At 47.8% G+C, this 17,342-nt stretch overlaps 1 protein-coding gene across 8 annotated transcripts in view; it reads left to right on the top strand.

Annotated features, from left to right (window-relative positions):
- The first annotated feature begins 275 nt into the window (after positions 1-275).
- The window catches only part of ADORA1 (adenosine A1 receptor), a 34,999-nt gene continuing 17,932 nt past the window's right edge, over positions 276-17,342 (top strand). Inside the window, exons 1-2 of one of the 8 annotated variants that reach the window (XM_082391461.1) lie at positions 387-522; positions 1,383-1,780. In XM_082391461.1, coding sequence (XP_082247587.1) covers positions 1,440-1,780 — 341 coding nt within the window. In that variant the 5' untranslated portion in view covers positions 387-522; positions 1,383-1,439. Of the gene's footprint in view, positions 523-875; positions 1,781-17,342 lie in introns of those variants that run through there. The other 7 variants (XM_082391464.1, XM_082391465.1, XM_082391463.1 and 4 more) reach the window with 7 other exon arrangements.

The following is a 17,342-nucleotide window of genomic DNA, read 5'->3' as shown; positions in this document are numbered from 1 at the left end:
GGGGGAAATGGAGAAGGGGGGCATCCTGGAGTCTTGCAGGTGAGATGCCTTGCTGTGACAGGGGGAGGGATCGCTGACACCCCACATGTGAGAAGAGAGGGAGAGTGAACACAGGGAGGCTGCACCGCTGTCCACTCTTGAGACAGGGTCCACACATCAAACCCTACGACAAGCTCACGTTTCTCAGCTTTTCTCACCCAGAATCACTGCCTTTGTTTAGAGGAGGGGATGGGGGAGGAGACAGAGGGCCAGGAGGGAGGGGCCCCGCGGTGCCGCCGCCGCCCCCACCCGCTCCGGTTGTGCGGAGCCCGACTGCCACTCAGCTCTGGCGCCGTGGGCGACGGAGGCGCCGGGTGCCCGAGTCGAGTCCCAGACAGCTGCCATCCCTCTGGACCTGACAGGCTGGCCCTGGATTCTTCAGGCATCCCTGGAGCAAGAGGCTGCCCAAGGCGTGGAGCTGGGAGGGCGCTTGGACAGAACCATTCAGGTGGCTAGGAGCTCCGCCAGCTTTGGTCACCTTGGGTAAGTCTGTACCTCAGTTCGCCTCCGGGTCATCCCCAGTGGGGATGCAGGAAAGGGTTGAAAGAGGCGACTAGAATGCCCCCTTGGGGCAGGGTGTGTGCGAGGGTCCCTGGCAGAGCCGGACCGGGACCGGGGACTGCTAGGAAGCAGGAGCCAGCAGTGCCTCTGGTGGGTGGGCGCAGGGCATGTGTGCGCTGCAAGCTGGGGAAAGGGGACCCCGCACCCTGGCTTGGTGCTGGGCTCAGTCCTCCAGACCCACGTCTGCCAGACCAGTCCCAGGTGCGAAACAGGGGCGCTACGTCTTTAAAAGCGTCCGGGCTGAGTCTCTGCCGCACCATGTGATTGCCTGAAAGGCCGGGCTAGGAGCTCTGCGGCGGGAGCCTGGAGGATTGTGAGCTGCTGCGCGCGGTGCTGAGAGCCCAGCCCTGCCTGGCGCGGCCTCAAGCCCTGAGCGGCACCAGGTGCCCGGAACTTTGGGCACCGCCTCTGGGACTCCCTGGCCACCAGCAGACAGGATGGTGAGCTCCCTGCATCCTGTTCTGTGGGCATGGGTAGGCAGAGCCAAGCACGGGGGACCCCTGTTGGGTGAGTGTGTGCTGGGAACTGCCTCACACCTGATAGAAAAGCCAGTGGAGGAGTGAGTGCTGCTATTTTATGTTGTCGAATGGATCCTCTGGGATTGATAAGGGGAGGGGACAAAGATTCGGCAGAGAAAGGGTTAGGGTACCCCACCAGCTTGGGCAGGCACTAGATGTGCCAAGTGGGGCACATCTCCAAAGGGCAGCTGGACTTCCAGAGCTGCCTGGGTTCCCCTCCCCCTCCCAGACAGGCCTTCCCACCCCAGGCTTCCGTGACCACAGGTGCTTGCCTCCTGCCCCTTGGTGCCTGTCTGCTGATGTGCCCAGCCTGTGCCCACCATGCCGCCCTCCATCTCGGCCTTCCAGGCCGCGTATATTGGCATCGAGGTGCTCATCGCCCTGGTCTCCGTGCCTGGGAACGTGCTGGTGATCTGGGCAGTGAAGGTGAACCAGGCACTGCGGGATGCCACGTTCTGCTTCATCGTGTCCCTGGCAGTGGCTGATGTGGCAGTGGGCGCTCTGGTCATCCCACTTGCCATCCTCATCAACATTGGGCCACAGACCTACTTCCACACCTGCCTCATGGTCGCCTGCCCTGTCCTCATCCTCACTCAGAGCTCCATCTTGGCCCTGCTGGCAATTGCTGTCGACCGCTACCTCCGTGTCAAGATCCCGCTCAGGTGAGTCCAGAGCAGCTGAAGGTACCTGCTGTGCCCCATGCTGGGTGGCTTGAGGGCCATCTACAGAGGATAAAAGGTAGAGCATAAGACCCCAAGTAAGCCGGATAGTCTCTGGGCCATTGTGCCCCAGCCCTCACTCTGCCTTCCTCTCCTCTGCTCTACAGTATCAGGCTGAACTGAAGTTGAAGCAGGAGGGGGCTGGGTGGCTGGAGGAATGTGAACCTGGAAGTGCTCAGGACCCCAGAGCTGAAGCTCCACTGTTCTCCTGACCCAGCCAGGGAACCTGAGGCTGCCTGTTCAGCCTGGCCTGGGGGGGCGGGGGTGGGGTGGACAGTGAGCCCTGGTTGGGAATGAGCTGATCTCCACCAGTTTGAGGGAAGTGGAAGGGGCAGAGCAGATTGCTAGGATGGGCTTAGGGTGGCACACCACGGACAGGAGTGCTGCTTCTCTAACCAGACCTGGGAAAGCTTCCTGAGGATACTCTTTCTTGTTCTGCAGATACCCTTGTGCTAGCCAGCTCCATGCCCCAGGGCTGTCCTGTTGAACCCAGACAGTCTGCTTACCTCTGCCCAACTCCCACTTATGGGATCTCTGTTGCAGGCAGGAGGAGGCAGGCTCTTAATGTTCCTGTTGTGTTGCAAAACCATGTTGTGTTTCCGGTCACAGCAGAGGTGCTTATGCTGTGTCCAGGCAGCACCAGGGTGGGTGACCTAATAGTGGCAGTCCTGTCATGCAGGTGTCCAGTCCACATTGGGGCTCTTTCCCTGGGCCTGCCAGGCCATAATCTTGTCACCAGGCAGTGCCTGGGCCACCAAGTGCCAGCAAATGCCTGGGCACACTGCCAGTGCTGGCCTCACTGGGACATTCTTGTGAGGCGTGCTTGCCCCCTCTTTAAATCTTCTCACCAGTAGATTCCCTTTCTACTGCGGAGTTCTAGACGTCTTCGGCACCTGCTGTCCCTGGAGTAGCTTCCATAACTGGGACATGGAGCCTCTGGCCTCACCTGACAACTTGCCCAGGCAGGCCTAGGCACCCATGTTTCTCCTGTTTGCATTACATTTGTAGACATTTAATTTTTCAAAGATTTTATAATGCACCATGTTTTTCCTCTTTTCATCATGATCCTATAAGGGAGGTGAAGTAGGAGCTGGTAAAGGGGAAACAGATGCAGAGAACCTCCTGAAGCTGGTTGGGAGCAGAGCCTTGATTCCACTGCTCCCCTTCCTTCCTGATTCCTCCAGTGTCCCAGCCCCCTGATGGCAGTGTTTCTGCCCTGTTTACCTCCTTCACAACCTCCAAGTTTCCCAGGGAAGGTGAGGTGAAGACTGCCGCTCAGGGGAGAAAGGAAGACAGGGAAGGCAGCCCAGAAACCCTGTAAGCTCAGCCACTGAGGGGCCTTCATGCTGCCATTAGCCCCAGGTTGTGGCTGGGCTATACCAATGAACCTGATTTCAACCCATTAGAGTGGGCTGGGCCTCTGAGCCTGGCGATTATAACAAAGTGTTGCCACATTAGGAAAGTCATGCAGATATGTGAATATAGGAAGGCTGCTTAAGAAATCTGGTCTACTGAGTGGGTGCCAATGCAAACCAAAGGCCTGGTCATGATGTAACAGAGGTTACGGGCCCACAGAATGTGCCCTCCTTGTCCTGTGGGGATGGCGATGGCTGTGCTGGCAGAATTGCAGGCTCATTCTTCCAGAAGACAGCTTCTGTTGCTCCTTGCTCCAGCCTTGAGGAGCTGGGGGTCTTTAAGAGCTGTCGTTGGAGGGCCAAGGCAGAGGTATGCATAGAGGCTAACAATACAGGCCTGGGTTCAAATCCTTGCTATGAATTCCTAGCTGTATGACCTTGAGAAAGTCACTTATTAACCTCCTTCAGTTTTAACTTACACGTCAATAAAAGGAGACATTAATAATAGTACCTTCTTCCTAGGATGATTGGAAGAATATAATAAACTCCTACATATAAAGCACGTGGTACTGTATAATGCACTTGGCGTTATATGCAAGCCATAAGTGGTAGGTTTATTTTGTAGTTTTATTATCATTGTTAACATATGGTTCAAAGTGGGTCTGAATAGGCAAGCCCTGCGCCCCCCCCCACCACACACACTGATGCTCTTACATAACAACACATATGCCCTTATACACATGCACACACACATGGGCACACATGACACACCACATTTCCAGGGAGGTGTCAAAGTACTGTTAAGTTATATTTATACATGTTTTTCTTCCTTGCTAGATTGTCATGCCTCAAGTGCAGCGACCTGGGCAGTGACCACGTTTTGTTCGTTTCTACAAATTCTCCAGAATGCCTAGCATAGTGTCTGGCGCATAGCAGACACTCAGTAAATGTTGATTGAATTGGATGAGTTTTCAGAGCTCACACGGTTGAGCCTCAGGCAGGCCTTCCAGGGGTCTAACCTCTAACCATCGTGCTGTGGTCTGTATCTTCCCAGCATTCTACCTCAGGGCCCTGACCACAGCTGCCCTTATCAGCTCAGGTGGCTCCTTCAGAGCCACACCCCAGTAGTGCCTGAGAGAGGAGTCTTTCTCCTGAGTTAGAGAAAGGCTGCTGGGCCTAGCTTCCAAAGCTGGGATCCTGGAGGCTGGGCTGAGGTGACGGGTCACTCCAGGTGCCCGTGCAGGAGGAACAGCTTGCGCTGCTGCCCTCTGGGCAGCTGGAGTCAGCAGGCTGCTGGGTCTGGGAGAACACCTTTCTGCCGGAGGTCCCCAGGTGCCTGGCTCCCTGCCCTGACAAGCCAGACAGAGGTAGATGTGGCCTGGGAACCAGGGAGAAATACTGCCCAAGCATTGGTGAGGCATGTTTGGGGCATTCAGTGACAGGAGTCAGCTGGGCCCCTCACCAAGCAAGGCATGGTTTGGTCAGGCAACTACAAATTTTATTTCCTTCCACTTGGCAGAAAGCCAAGAGAAAAAAAGGTTCACATCGTGTAGTGTGATCCAGTTACAAAAAAAAAAGCTTAAATTGTTGATTCATCAATAACCTGTGGTTATTTAAAGGTATTTTACAGGTTATTTGCCTGGCACCTCCACATGCTTGGTAATGGATACCCCATCCCCCTCAGCTCCTACTTCTAGGGAATCCCTGGGTTTTCTTGGTGGCACTCTGTGCCAACTTGATACCTACTCCAGGGGGCTTGTTATGGGGAGGAGTGCCACTCCCTGACCACCACAGCCCTCTCTGTGGGAAGGAGACCTGTCTGTGACTAGATGGGTTGGTGTGGGGTGAAGGGGTGATGGGTATTTGGGAGTCAGAAATACCTGAGTTTGAACCTTGCTGTTACAAACTAGCTGTGCAACCTTCTTGGATAAGTTATTCAATCCCTGAGCCTCCTCTTTGCCACCACACCCCCTGCCACCGTCTGTTAAATGAAGGGACTGGATTCTGGATTCGAGGTCTCTGAGGTTCCTTTCAGCTCTAACTTTCTATAGTTTTTCCTTACCATGACTCTTGCCAATACTGTGTTGAAATCCTGGGAAGATTGTGTTGTGTTTTTAAGCTCCTAGTGGTTATGAGCTAGGCACAATGCTATATTTTTATATGCTTTATCTCATTTAATGCTCATAGTTTCTTGCTGGTAGAGGTTATTGTTATCCCCATTCTAGACACGTCTATAGATACACTGAGGTCTAAAGCTCAGGAAGGTTCAGTAATTTTCCCAAACATCTTATCAGGAGCCAAGACAGGATTTGAATCCAGGTCTGTCTACCAGAGATGCCTTTAACCAGTGAGCCCATATTTGTTTTGAATCAGCCTCGAGAAGCTATAGGATTTATGGAGCAGTTTCCTCACGGCTGTCAGCGGGGGTGATATTTCCCCTCTGATTTTTGCCATGGCCTCTGCACTCTGCTCCAGCCCATGCTTGGTGCCTCTCCCTCCCTCCTCACCTTCACTCCAGTGGGCAGTTGAGCCCCTGGCAGCCCTGCCTCTGTCCACAGCTGGAGGCCTGCCCAACTGGGCTGCTGGCCAGGGAAGTACAGCAGAGTGTGGGGGAGGCCAGACTGCTGGACCAGAGCTCTGGGAAAGAAATCTGGTAGATTAAGGTATGTTTGCTTTTAGGCATCAATTTAGCCCTCTCCCCCAACCCCCCAGCTAGCCTGGGCTCTCTAGTGGTGCCATCTGCTTTCAGCAGAGGTAGGCCATCTCTAGCTCCTGTATGGATGGATTAGTCATTGGCCTAGAGTGGCTGAGACAGAAGAGGAGTGATAGCAAGCCCTGATGCCCAACTCCCTCACATTTGGAGAAGAGGAAACAGAGGCCCAGAGTTCCAGCATGTTCAAGGTCACTGAGCCACAGCCTCTTTTCTCCTCCTAATTCTGACTCTTGCTCCCCAGCCTTTGATGTAAAAGGCTTACCTGCAAGGAATAGAACAGAGAAATTTCAGCCTCCACAGGTTAAGTCAGCAAATTAATGGTGGGCTTACAGGGGGAAAGTGATGGAAGAATGTCAACTTTGTGATTAAAAAGGTAATTTCTTTGTTTGAACTAGGGATAGCCTTCAGGTGGGTTATGCTAAAGAGCACTCTGGGCAATCCAGATTAGTATCAGTGGTGAAAGCTTCTCCCAGCTGACATTGGAATGGCATCTAGGAAGCCTCCGAGTGCTTTAGGAGTGCTGCTTGGAAGCAAGGGAATGGCCAGGCTACTTTCTGAAGAACCCCTCTACCCAGAGGTCATGGGGCAGAGCCTTGGAGGCTGTGTTGTGTTTGATATTTGATATTTATTTCCAAGCATAAAAGCAATCCATGTTTATTGTTAAAAATTTGAGAAATATAGAAAAAAATAAAGATGACAAAATAACCAGTAATTCTGCCACCTGCAGATCACTACTGTTAAATTTCTGGTGTTCCAGAAAATTTTCCCACATAGATAGATGATAGATAGATAGATAGATAGATGTTAGATAGATAATTATTTTTACATAGTTGAGTGCATCTATGGTTTTTATATCCTATTTTATACACTTAATGTTACATTATAATCATTTCCCCCATGTCAATAAAGAATATTTTCTAAGGATTTTTATAATGGTATAATATTGGATTGTCTTTTTATTCATCTTTCAAGTCTTAGCTAAAACAGCCCCTTCTTAAGGAGGCCTTCTCTGACCCCCTCCCCTGCTAGACCAGGTTCATTTCCTCTGTTAGTTACTCCGGGTGGATCTATTTTTCCTTCCCCATCTCTCCTGGCCCAGGTAGTTTTTCTGGGCTTGGTAAGCACCAAAAAGGCCAGGACCACATCTGCTCACCTACCTATGTAACCCCCATGCCTGGCACAGAGTAGGCATGCTATAAACATTTTTTGAATAAATGATTATCATATTTTATTGACTCATTTTTATAATTTTGACTAGATTGTTACTGATTTTTAATTTTTACAAATAACACTACAGTGATACCCACAATTCACATTGTTTGTAGGATCAGAGCCAAGCCTAGAACTTTGGGTTTTGCCTCCTAGTAGACAGCACAACTTCTGTCTGTAAGGATTTTCTTATAAGGTTAAATATTTCCCAACTCCCTTTCCTCCAACTCTCCCTTCTCCTCCTGCCCAGTTTCACCAAAACTGAAAACCCCCAGAGGTGCACCTGGCATTTCTCTGCCCATTTGCCCTTCTGGGCTAGGTAGGGCAGGACTGTCTGGCCCCCAAGTCTAGTCCACATTGCCTAGTCTCTATTCCCTGAGGCCTGGGCATCCTGTTTCTTTGCATCTTAGTGAGGAGAGCAGTCCCTAGAGTAGAGGGCTTGGAGTATGGTACTTCCTTGTTGGCCTCATTTGGCAGGGTGGGCACAGAACAGAGAGGAAGGACGATACCTGGCTCTTTGAGCTGCATGAATCACCCCTTCAGCCTCAGCCTCCTTCTTAACTCAAGCCCAAAGGAGGCTACCAGCTCTGTAGAACAAAGAAAAGGCTGGCAGTTGATGGTGGGCTGGGATACAAAGGGGAGGCGGGTAGGTGGGCCTTGGCATTCATGTCCCCTTGGAAATACTGGCTTGTGGGTGGGCAGGGAGACAGGGACAGCTGGCAAAGGGCTTCCCTGACCCAAAAGATAAAGGAGATCAGGCATCTTATCCTGCAATGCTCCTCACCCTGGAAGTTTTTTCCTTAGCAGGATTGCAGAGAGCTGTTCAGTTAGGGAGCTGGTGATATCCATTTATCTATTTCATAAACATACTTTGAGTACTGACCATTTACTGGGTACTTTGTGGGGCCTGGGGATACAGAGATGGGCAGGCTGGTCTGGTCTCTATCTCTGTCTGGGGGTGCTTAGACACTGTTGAGATTGTGGATTCCCACAGACCAAGGTGGCCAAGTAGAAACTCCCAACCTGCCTTTGGTGGGAGTGGAGGTGGCTGGAGAGCTGAAAATCAGCCCCTGACACCTTGCAGTGCTTGGGCTGGGCATCTGGACCCAACTCCACACCCACTCTCTGCAGCCCTGGTCATGGTGGAGAGGGCCTTTGGGACTGTCTTCCTGCCACCTGCTTTCAGAACTTCTCTGTTCTTTGGGAGAGGAAAGCAACTGGTCACCCTGATTTGTCTCCACACAGGGCCCTAATATAGAGAAATCTGTTCATTCATTCATTCAGCAATACTTATTGAGTGCCTCCTATGTACCAGGCATTGTTATGGATACTTGGGATACATTCATTAACTAAACAAAGATCTTCATGGAGGCTGCATGCTAATGGGTTGGTGGACAGACGCTAAATAATAAACATAATACCTAATATGTAGAGTGTTAGAAGGTAAAATAAAAAGCAGGGCAAATGGGATCGGGAATGCTAAGATGGGGGTGGGGAGAAAGGTTTGCAATTTCAAATGGGGTGGTAAGAGTGGCTTCCTTGAGAAGGTGCCATTTGAGCACAATCTTGGGGGTGAGGAACTCTGCCATGCAGATACTGGGAGAACATTCCACACAGAGGAAATAATTAGAGCAAAGGTCCTAGGGAAGGAACGTACCCAAAGTGGTAGCAAGGAGGTCTGTGTGGCTGGGATAAAGGGGGAGAGTGGTTGGAGACAAGCCTGGAAAGATAATAAGCTGCTGGCTTGGAGGCTACTGGAAGGACATTGGCTTTTACTCTGAGGGAGATGGGGAGCCATTGCAGGTTTAGAGCAAGGAATTGACATGATATGACTTAGGTTTTAAAGGCTCACTCTGACTGCTGTGTTGAGAATATGCTGTAGGGGCAAGCAGGGGACTAGTTAGGAGCTACAGCAGTAATTCAGACAAGAGAAGAGGGAAGTGGCTTGAATCAGAATGATAGGAAGCAGAGGAGGTGGTAAGAAGTGATTAATTCTGGATGTGCATTTTCAAATTTTAACTTTTTATATCCTTTTTATTGAGGTAAAATATTCATACAGTACATAAGTCTTAAGTGTATAGCTCAATAAGTTTTTGGCATATGGATGTATCTATGTAACCACCCCCCAGATCAATATTTGGAACATTTTCAACACCCCAGAAGGTGCTTTCCAAAGGTACTTTCCAAAAGGTAACCACTAATTTCACCTTTATCCCTATAGATTGATTTTGCCTTTTCTTGAAATTTTATAAAGGGAATTGAGTAGTATATACTCTTTTCTGTCTGGCTTCTGAAGCTTAAAATTATGTCTGAGATTCATCCATACTGTTGAGCGAAATAGTAGGTTTTGCTTGTTTGTTTTTGTTTTGTTTTGTTTTTTCTCATTGCTGTTAGAATTCCATTGAATGAATGTGCCACGATTTTTAAATTCTGGATGTATTTGGAAGAAAAAAAATGTTTTCTTATGGATTGGATGTGGGGTGTGAGAGAAAGAAGAGTCAAGTATGACCAAACTTTTAGTTCTAAGCAACTGGAAATATAGAGTGTGCATTATTTGAGGTGGGAAAGGCTGCAGGTGATACAAGTTTTTGGAGCAATAAAAGGAATTCAGATTTAGACACGTTGAGTTTGGTGTGTCTGTTAAATACCTCGGTGGAATGTTGAACAGGCAGTTGGATGGATATACAAGGATGGAGTTCAGGAGAAAGGTCTGGGCTGGGGATGTAAATGTGACAGCCATTGGCATGTAGATGGTGTTTAAATACACGAGGCTGGATGAGATCCCCAAGAGAGAAAGTAGAAATAAAGAAGAGGATGAAGATGATATGATACTATACATAGAAAATCCTAAAGACACCACCAGAAAACTACTAGAGCTCATCAATGAATTTGGTAAAGTTGCAAGATACAAAATTAATATACAGAAATCTGTTGCATTTCTATACACTAACAGTGAAGTATCAGAAAGAGAAATTAAGGAAACAGTCGCATTTACCATCGCATCCAGAAGAATACAATACCTGGGGATAAACCTACCTAAAAGGCAAAAGATCTGTACTCTGAAAACTGTAAGACACTGATGAAAGAAATTGAAGATGACACACACAGATGGAAGGACATACCATGTTCTTGGATTGGAAGAATCAATATTGTTTAAATGACCATACTACCCAAGGCAATCTACAGATTCAGTGCAATCCCTGTCAAAATACTAATGGCACTTTTCACAGAACTAGGTCAAATAATTTTAAAATTTGTATGGAAACACAAAAGACCCAGAATAGCCAAAACAGTCTTGAGAAAGAACAGAGCTGGAGGAATCACACTCCTTGACTTCAGTCTGTGCTACAAAGCTACAGTAATCAAAAGAGTATGGTACTGGCACAAAAACAGTCACATAGATCAATGGAACAGGATAGAGAGCCCAGAAATAAACCCATGCACTTATGGTCAATTAATCTACGACAAAGTAGGCAAGAATATACAATGGAGAAAAGACAGTCTCTTCAATAAGTGGTGCTGGGAAAACTGAACAGCTACATGTAAAAGAATGAAATTAAAACATTCTCTAACACCATATACAAAAATAAAGTCAAAATGGATTAAAAATGTAAATGTAAGACCAGATATTATAAAACTCCTAGAGGAAAAACATAGGCAGAACACTCTTTGACATAAATCGCAGCAATATTTTTTTGGATCCATCTCCTAGAGTAATGGAAATGAAAACAAAAATAAACCAGTGGGACCTAATTAAACTTAAAATCTTTTGCACAGCAAAGGAAACCATCAACAAAACAAAAAGACAACCTACTGAATGGGAGAAAATATTTGCAAATGATATGACCAATAAGGGATTAAGAGCCAACGTACATAAACAACTCACACAAGTCAACATAAAAAAAAAAAAAAACCCTGATTAAAAAGTGGGCAGAAAAACTGAATAGACATTTTTCCAAAGAGGAAATGCAGATGGCCAAAAGGCACATAAAAAGATAATCATCAGGGAAATACAAATCAAAACCACAATGAGATATCAACTCACCCTGTCAGAATGGCTGTCAACAGAAAGAACACACATAACAAATGTTAGAAAGGATGTGAAGAAAAGGGAAGCCTCCTACACTGTTGGTGGGAAGGTAAATTGGTGTAGCCACTGTGGAAAACAGTGTGGAGGTTTCTCAAAAAACTAAAAATAGAACTACCATATGATCCTGCAATTCCACTGTTGGGTATATATCTGAAGAAAACGAACACACTAATTCAAAAAGATACATGCGCCCCAATGTTCATAGCAGCATTATTTACAATTGCCAAGATATGGAAACAACCTAAGTGTCCATCAACAGATGAATGAATAAAGAAAATGTGGTATATATATACAATGGAATACTACTCAGCCATAGAAAAGAACAAAATTTTGCCATTTGCAGGAACATAGGTGGATTTGGAGGGCGTTATGCTGAGTGAAATAAGTCAGAGAAATACAAATACTGTATGATATCACTTATATGTAGAATCTAAAAAACACAACAAACTAGTGAATGTAACAAAAAAGAAGCAGACTCACAGATATAGAGAACAAACCAGTGGTTACCAGTGCAGGGGGTGGGAGGGGTGGGGGCAATATAGGGGTGGGGGAGTGGGTGTAAGATAGGTTTAAAGGTGTATTATACAACATGGGGAATATAGCCAATATTTTGTAATAACTGTAAATGGAAATTTTACAATTTCAAAATTGTATAAACATTTTTTTAAAAGTTTAAGAAAGCAGAGGAGAGGACCAAGGACTGAGCATTGAGAGTTTGGGGAGAAGATGAAGCACCAGCAAAAGGGACTTAAGGAGAGCTACAGATATAGGAAGAAACCCAGAGCCCCAGGTGTGGTGTCCTAGAAGCCAAGCAGAGAGTATATGAAGGAGGAGCAAGAGATTGGCTGTCAAGTGCTGCCAATGGGTCAAGTGAGATGAGGACTGAGAATTACCATTGGATTTAGCAAGAGCAATGTTAATAGAGTGGTAGGAGCAGAAAGTCTAGTTGGAGAGGGCTCAGGAGAGAAGAGGAATGGAATTGAAAACAGCTGGCGTAGATTACTCTTTTGAGGTATTTTGTTGCAGAGCATAAAGGCATGGGGCAAGAGCTGTCAGGAGAAGTGGAAACAAGGCATTTTGCTTTGTTGTTTGCTAAGAAGGGACATTAGTATGTCTGTGTACTGACTGAGACGATCTAGTAGAGAGTGCAAAACTAATGATAGGGCAAAGGATAGAATTTCTGGATTGACGTCCTTGTTTAGGCAAGCAGGGCTGGGACCTAGGGCAAACACAGAGGGATTGGCTTTAGAGGAGCCTGGAGATCATCTAAGAGGCAGAAAGGCAGAGTATGTGGGTGCTGGTAGGTGACGTTCTCTTCGGAGTGTTTAGGTTTTCTTAGTGAAGTGGGAAGCGAGGTCATCAGCTGAGAGGGAGGAGGTGATGGAGAGAGTAGGAAGTGTGAAATAATTCTTTAGGAAGTAGGAGAAAGGCTAGACTCAGAAAGTCTAGTATAGTTGGAGGCAGCATTAAGGGCCCACCTGAAATTCGTGGTGATAAATTTGAGTGTTCAGATGCACAGGCCCAGGCATGGAGGAGGCAGTGAGTTCACTCCTTCACTAATTCAGAAGCACCAGATTCCATGCCAGGCATTAGGTATCTTATCATGGTCAAGAAGTCGGTCCTGATCCCTGCCCTCATGAAATTTAGGGACTAGCTGGGAGAGAGCCGAGACACAGATAAACAAGGAGGTAGCTACAATTACACCTTGAGAAGTATTTGAGGAAGGAAGCCATCCTGGAATTGACTGTGCCTGGCCCTTGTTGGCTTCTCTAAACCCTGTGTCAGTCCAGCCCTCACGGGGCCCAAGGACTAAGGTAGGGCCTTATAGGCCATGTGGTTCATGGTCAAGAGTTTGGATAGGATCCTAGGTACACAGTGAAGCCTTTGAGTGCTTTAAGCAAGGAATGACATAATCCAGATTACATTTTTAAAATGTCAAGTCCTTAACAAAATATTAGCAAATCAAATCCAGTGACACATAAAAAGGATAATATATCACAACCAAATAGGTTTTATTCCATGTTAGAGTTAGAACCAACTGGTGATGGACTGGAGGTACAGAGTGGGAGAAGGATCAAGTATGACTCTCCAGGATTAAGGGTGAAGCCACGGGGTGGATGGTGGTGCCATTTCTGGAGATAGGGAAGGGTGGGGAAGGGAGGAATGGGGAGAAGATTCAGATCCTAGTAGGTACTCAAGTGGTAGTGATATAACGGCGGGTCCACTGGTGGTCTCTCTCTTGCTCATTCCCCAGCTTCTGTCCCTTCATGTGGTCCAACAGATGGGCCCCCTTTTGCCTCACACATCACCAAAGAAGGAGTCCTTCAAATGTCCAGCAAGTTTCCTGGGTGCCTCCAGCTGCTCCATCTACTGTTCCCACCTCACTTCTCAGGAGGCTTTTGGCTTTCTTAGGCTGAAAGCACAGCAATAAGGACATGTGGCTTTGGGCTCCCTAAAACTTCCAGAAGGAGACAGAATAGTTGGGGGTTCGTCCTTCTTGCCAGGCTTTATTCAGAATGAGACACAGTAGCTTCTGTGATAGCTAAGGCCCCCCAAGTCTCTACCCAACCTCAGTCAGGTGGGCACTCTCCCTAGATACTCTGTGCCTCCACAGCCTCATTTCCCACCCTCATCGCTGGAACCCACTAGTGGCCTGGCACTGGGGATTGTGTTAATCCCCTGCACAGTGGTCGTTCCTCCCCAATTCCGCAGCAGGGTCCTCTCACAGCTGCTATATTGGGCACTGGGTGGCCCAGTTTCAGCTAATGCAGCAGAGAGGATGGTCAATCAATAAACAGGCAGTTATCAAGTATCGGCTCCAGCCTAGCCCTGATGGGCAGAGCAGTAGGGCTGGGGGAGCCCCAAGGCTAGCATGGGGCACACAGGGACAGGGTCTCTGTCGCTCTGGACTGCTTGGTGGAGCACTGTCAGCTCTTCTGTGCAGAAACTATCTTTTGCCTTGTGTAGCAGAGAAAGCTTTGCAGTGCAGTTGGTGAGGTTGGTGCAGAACCTGAGGGCCAGACCTTGCAGCTCTCACCATGCAGCCTGCTCTCAGAGTCCACAGGCTTCCAATTCTCTGCTTCCCACCCCTGGGAGAGCAGGGGCCGAGACTACAGCAGAGCAAGAGCTACTTCTTAGCCCTTTTTTTCTAGCCCAACGGAACAAAGAGCTCTGATGCACACCCACCCAGCTGGAATGGAATGTACCAGGCAGTGATTCTCTTGGGGGCACCAGAGGGAAAGGTCTGTTGGAAAAAAGCCCCTCTACCCCAGATATGTTTTTTCATTTTTTTATTGAAGTATAATTGACTTACAATATTAGTTTCAGGTGTACAACATAGTGATTTCATATTTTTATACATTACAAAATAATCACCAGGATAAGTCTAGTTATTGTCTGTCACCATACAAAGTTATTACACTATTATTGACTATATTCCCTATGCTGTATATTACATTCCCATGACTTATTTTACCCCAGATATTTTTAATGATCACCTTTTCAGAGACACATCTCTCTCCCCCTGCTTTATGGAGGTACGCGAGTGGAATGAAGGGTAAGAGCAGTCTCCCCGGACAGAAAGTTCAGGTACTTGGAACTGTGTCATCTCATCTTGGAGTAGTTACCTGACCTTTCTGAGCTTCCATTTCCTCTTCTGCAAAACAGGCTTCTTAATACTTCCTCTAAAGGTTGTAATGAGGCTTAGAGATGAGATACATTAAGGGGCTGGCACATAGTAGGCACTCAGTAAATGGGGGCTGTTACTATCGTCAAATAATCCAAACTTGGTTCTCACATACCACTTGATGTTGTGTGGCCACTGTAGTTCCAATGGGACAAGTCCTCATCGAGATGAGTTGCATACTCTGTGAGAGCAGGGTGTGGTTCTCTCCATCTGCCTCGCTCATTGTATTTCAGTACCTAACAACACATGCCTGGCTGGCACTTAGTAGGTGGCTGAATCAGTGTTTGTGGGGGGAAGGAAGCCTTAGTGGGGCAGATTGAGTAGCCAGGTAGAGAAAAAGTTAGTTGGATATTTTACATTCACCCACAGAGGGCAAACGCAGGTACTGGAGAGTGAAAGGTTATTTCATTAAAACATCCCCAGGAGATGAGAGGAGTAAAGTGTCTCGCTCAAGCTTACCTGGCAAGTTAGGGGGGAGTATTCTGGCCTCCTGACCCCCAGCTCAGCTCCTGTTGGTCCCTGTGCTCCTGTTTCTATGAGGAAAGGGTGTGAATAGTCCCTCCTGAGCTCTGCTTGTCTTCCCAAGGCCTTGTCCAGCCCTTCCTGGAGGGTTGGCCTCTGAGGGAGCTGAAGCAAGGGCTCCCCTGGGGGCTGGCAGCTCCGTAAATCCTCTCTGGGGAGGAAGACATTCAGTGTGTTTGGGGACTCGCTGTGCTCAGCAGACACACCTGCCATGGTGGCCCATCCTCTGCAGAGTAAATACAACACCCCCTACCCCACATTATGGGCTCCTGGGGCTGCCATTCTCAGATGGCCCAGCAAGGGCCAGGGAGAGATGCAGAAACCACTCAGAGCGGCTCTGTCAGGCCCAGGGGCTGACAGTCTGGGAGCAGCCAGCAAGCCAGAGAGGGGTGTGAAGGCATGATGCCTTCCCTCTGCCATCATCACCTGTAATCATGACAGGAGGCCACGGTGGCTTCAGGCTCTTAGTGGTGTGTGTGTGTGTGTGTGTGTGTGTGTGTGTGTGTGTGTGTGTGTGTAGGGAGCTATAGCTTTTTATTTTTAAAGGTCAAAAAATTATATCCTGGGTTTTCAGACCTTTCATTCAATTCTGCTTCCTCACCCCTGCCCCTGCCCATCCCAGTCCCTCATTCAAGGCCTAGGGAAGAGTCCCAACAAGGCTAATCTCTTTCCTGTTTGTGCCCCACCCAATCCACATGCCCTACCCCCACCATTAATCTTCCTTGACGTAGGAACACAGTTTATATGTTCAAGTTAAGAAATGTTTTCTGACAACACAAGTCCTGCCCTCAATGGCACAGACCCACAGTCTCTTGGGCAAGATTGACAATTTACCAGCTGCCACGCAGCAGGAGGGCTGAGCAGGCCTGGCCCACACACAAGCACACAGGGCCAAGGTTGCTCCCCCAGCCTAAGATGCTCAACCCCACCCCACGTTTTACCTGTGCTCAAAACTCACCTTCCCTGCCTCCTAGCCAGTTACATCTTAACCTGTCCAGGCCTTGGAGTTGAGGAGAAGGATGAAAGAAGGATGTTTAACATCTAAGACCATGTCTTAAACACACACACACACACACACACACACACACACACACACACCCCCCTCAGAAATGTGTTCCCTTTTCTTTTCTAATTCCTACTCATTCTTTAATAGTCAACTCAGATGACACCTCCTCCCAAAGCCTTCCTTGTTTTGGTGTGTTTACAGCTCCCCATGCTCCCCTGTAACACAGCCCTTGTCAGATTGCACCAAGGTAACCTCCTTCACTGGCCTGTGAGCAACTTGAGGGTGGGGTCCAAGCCTATTCAACTCTCCTTCACAGTGTCCAGCATAGTTTCTGCCCATTTTTGGTATCCAATGCCTGACCAATAAATGAATGGTAATAGTAGCAAGTGACTCTTGAACACCTAATATTTGCTAGGCCTTTGCTAAATACTTTATATGGATTCTCTTATTCAAATCCTTGCATAATTTTATGAAGAGACACTAATAATATTTTATAATAGTAATAATATATACCTATTTTCCACATTTTCTGAGGAAGCTGAGGCTCAGAGAGGTTAAACAACTTATTATTAGTCACACAACATCTAAGTGTAACTGGAAATGTTGAATGAACAATTGAATGGATGAATGAAGAGACCTGCATTTGAGCCTTGACTCCAGCCTTACTGCTGGGTGATTTTGGGTAAATCACTTACCTCTTTGGGTTTCAGTTTCCACACCTATAGAATGGGCACAATTCCTTATCCCTACTGCAGAGAGTTGTCTATAAAGCAGTGCTCTCAGAAGAGGAAAATGGCTGCATTGTTCAGGGATGAGTTGGTTCTGGGTGTGTGTGGGGAGGCTCCCAAACCCCCACCCCAAGCTGTCCTCTGGCCTGCAGAGTACCACCCAAGAGCTGGCCTGACTGCCTGGCACTGAGGTGGCA

The sequence above is a fragment of the Balaenoptera borealis genome, assembly GCF_965194805.1.
Source record: "Balaenoptera borealis genome assembly, chromosome: 1".
NCBI classification, from domain to species: Eukaryota; Metazoa; Chordata; class Mammalia; order Artiodactyla; family Balaenopteridae; genus Balaenoptera; species Balaenoptera borealis.
Note: the sequence above shows the minus strand (reverse complement) of the source record. Positions and strands in the feature narration are given on the sequence as shown.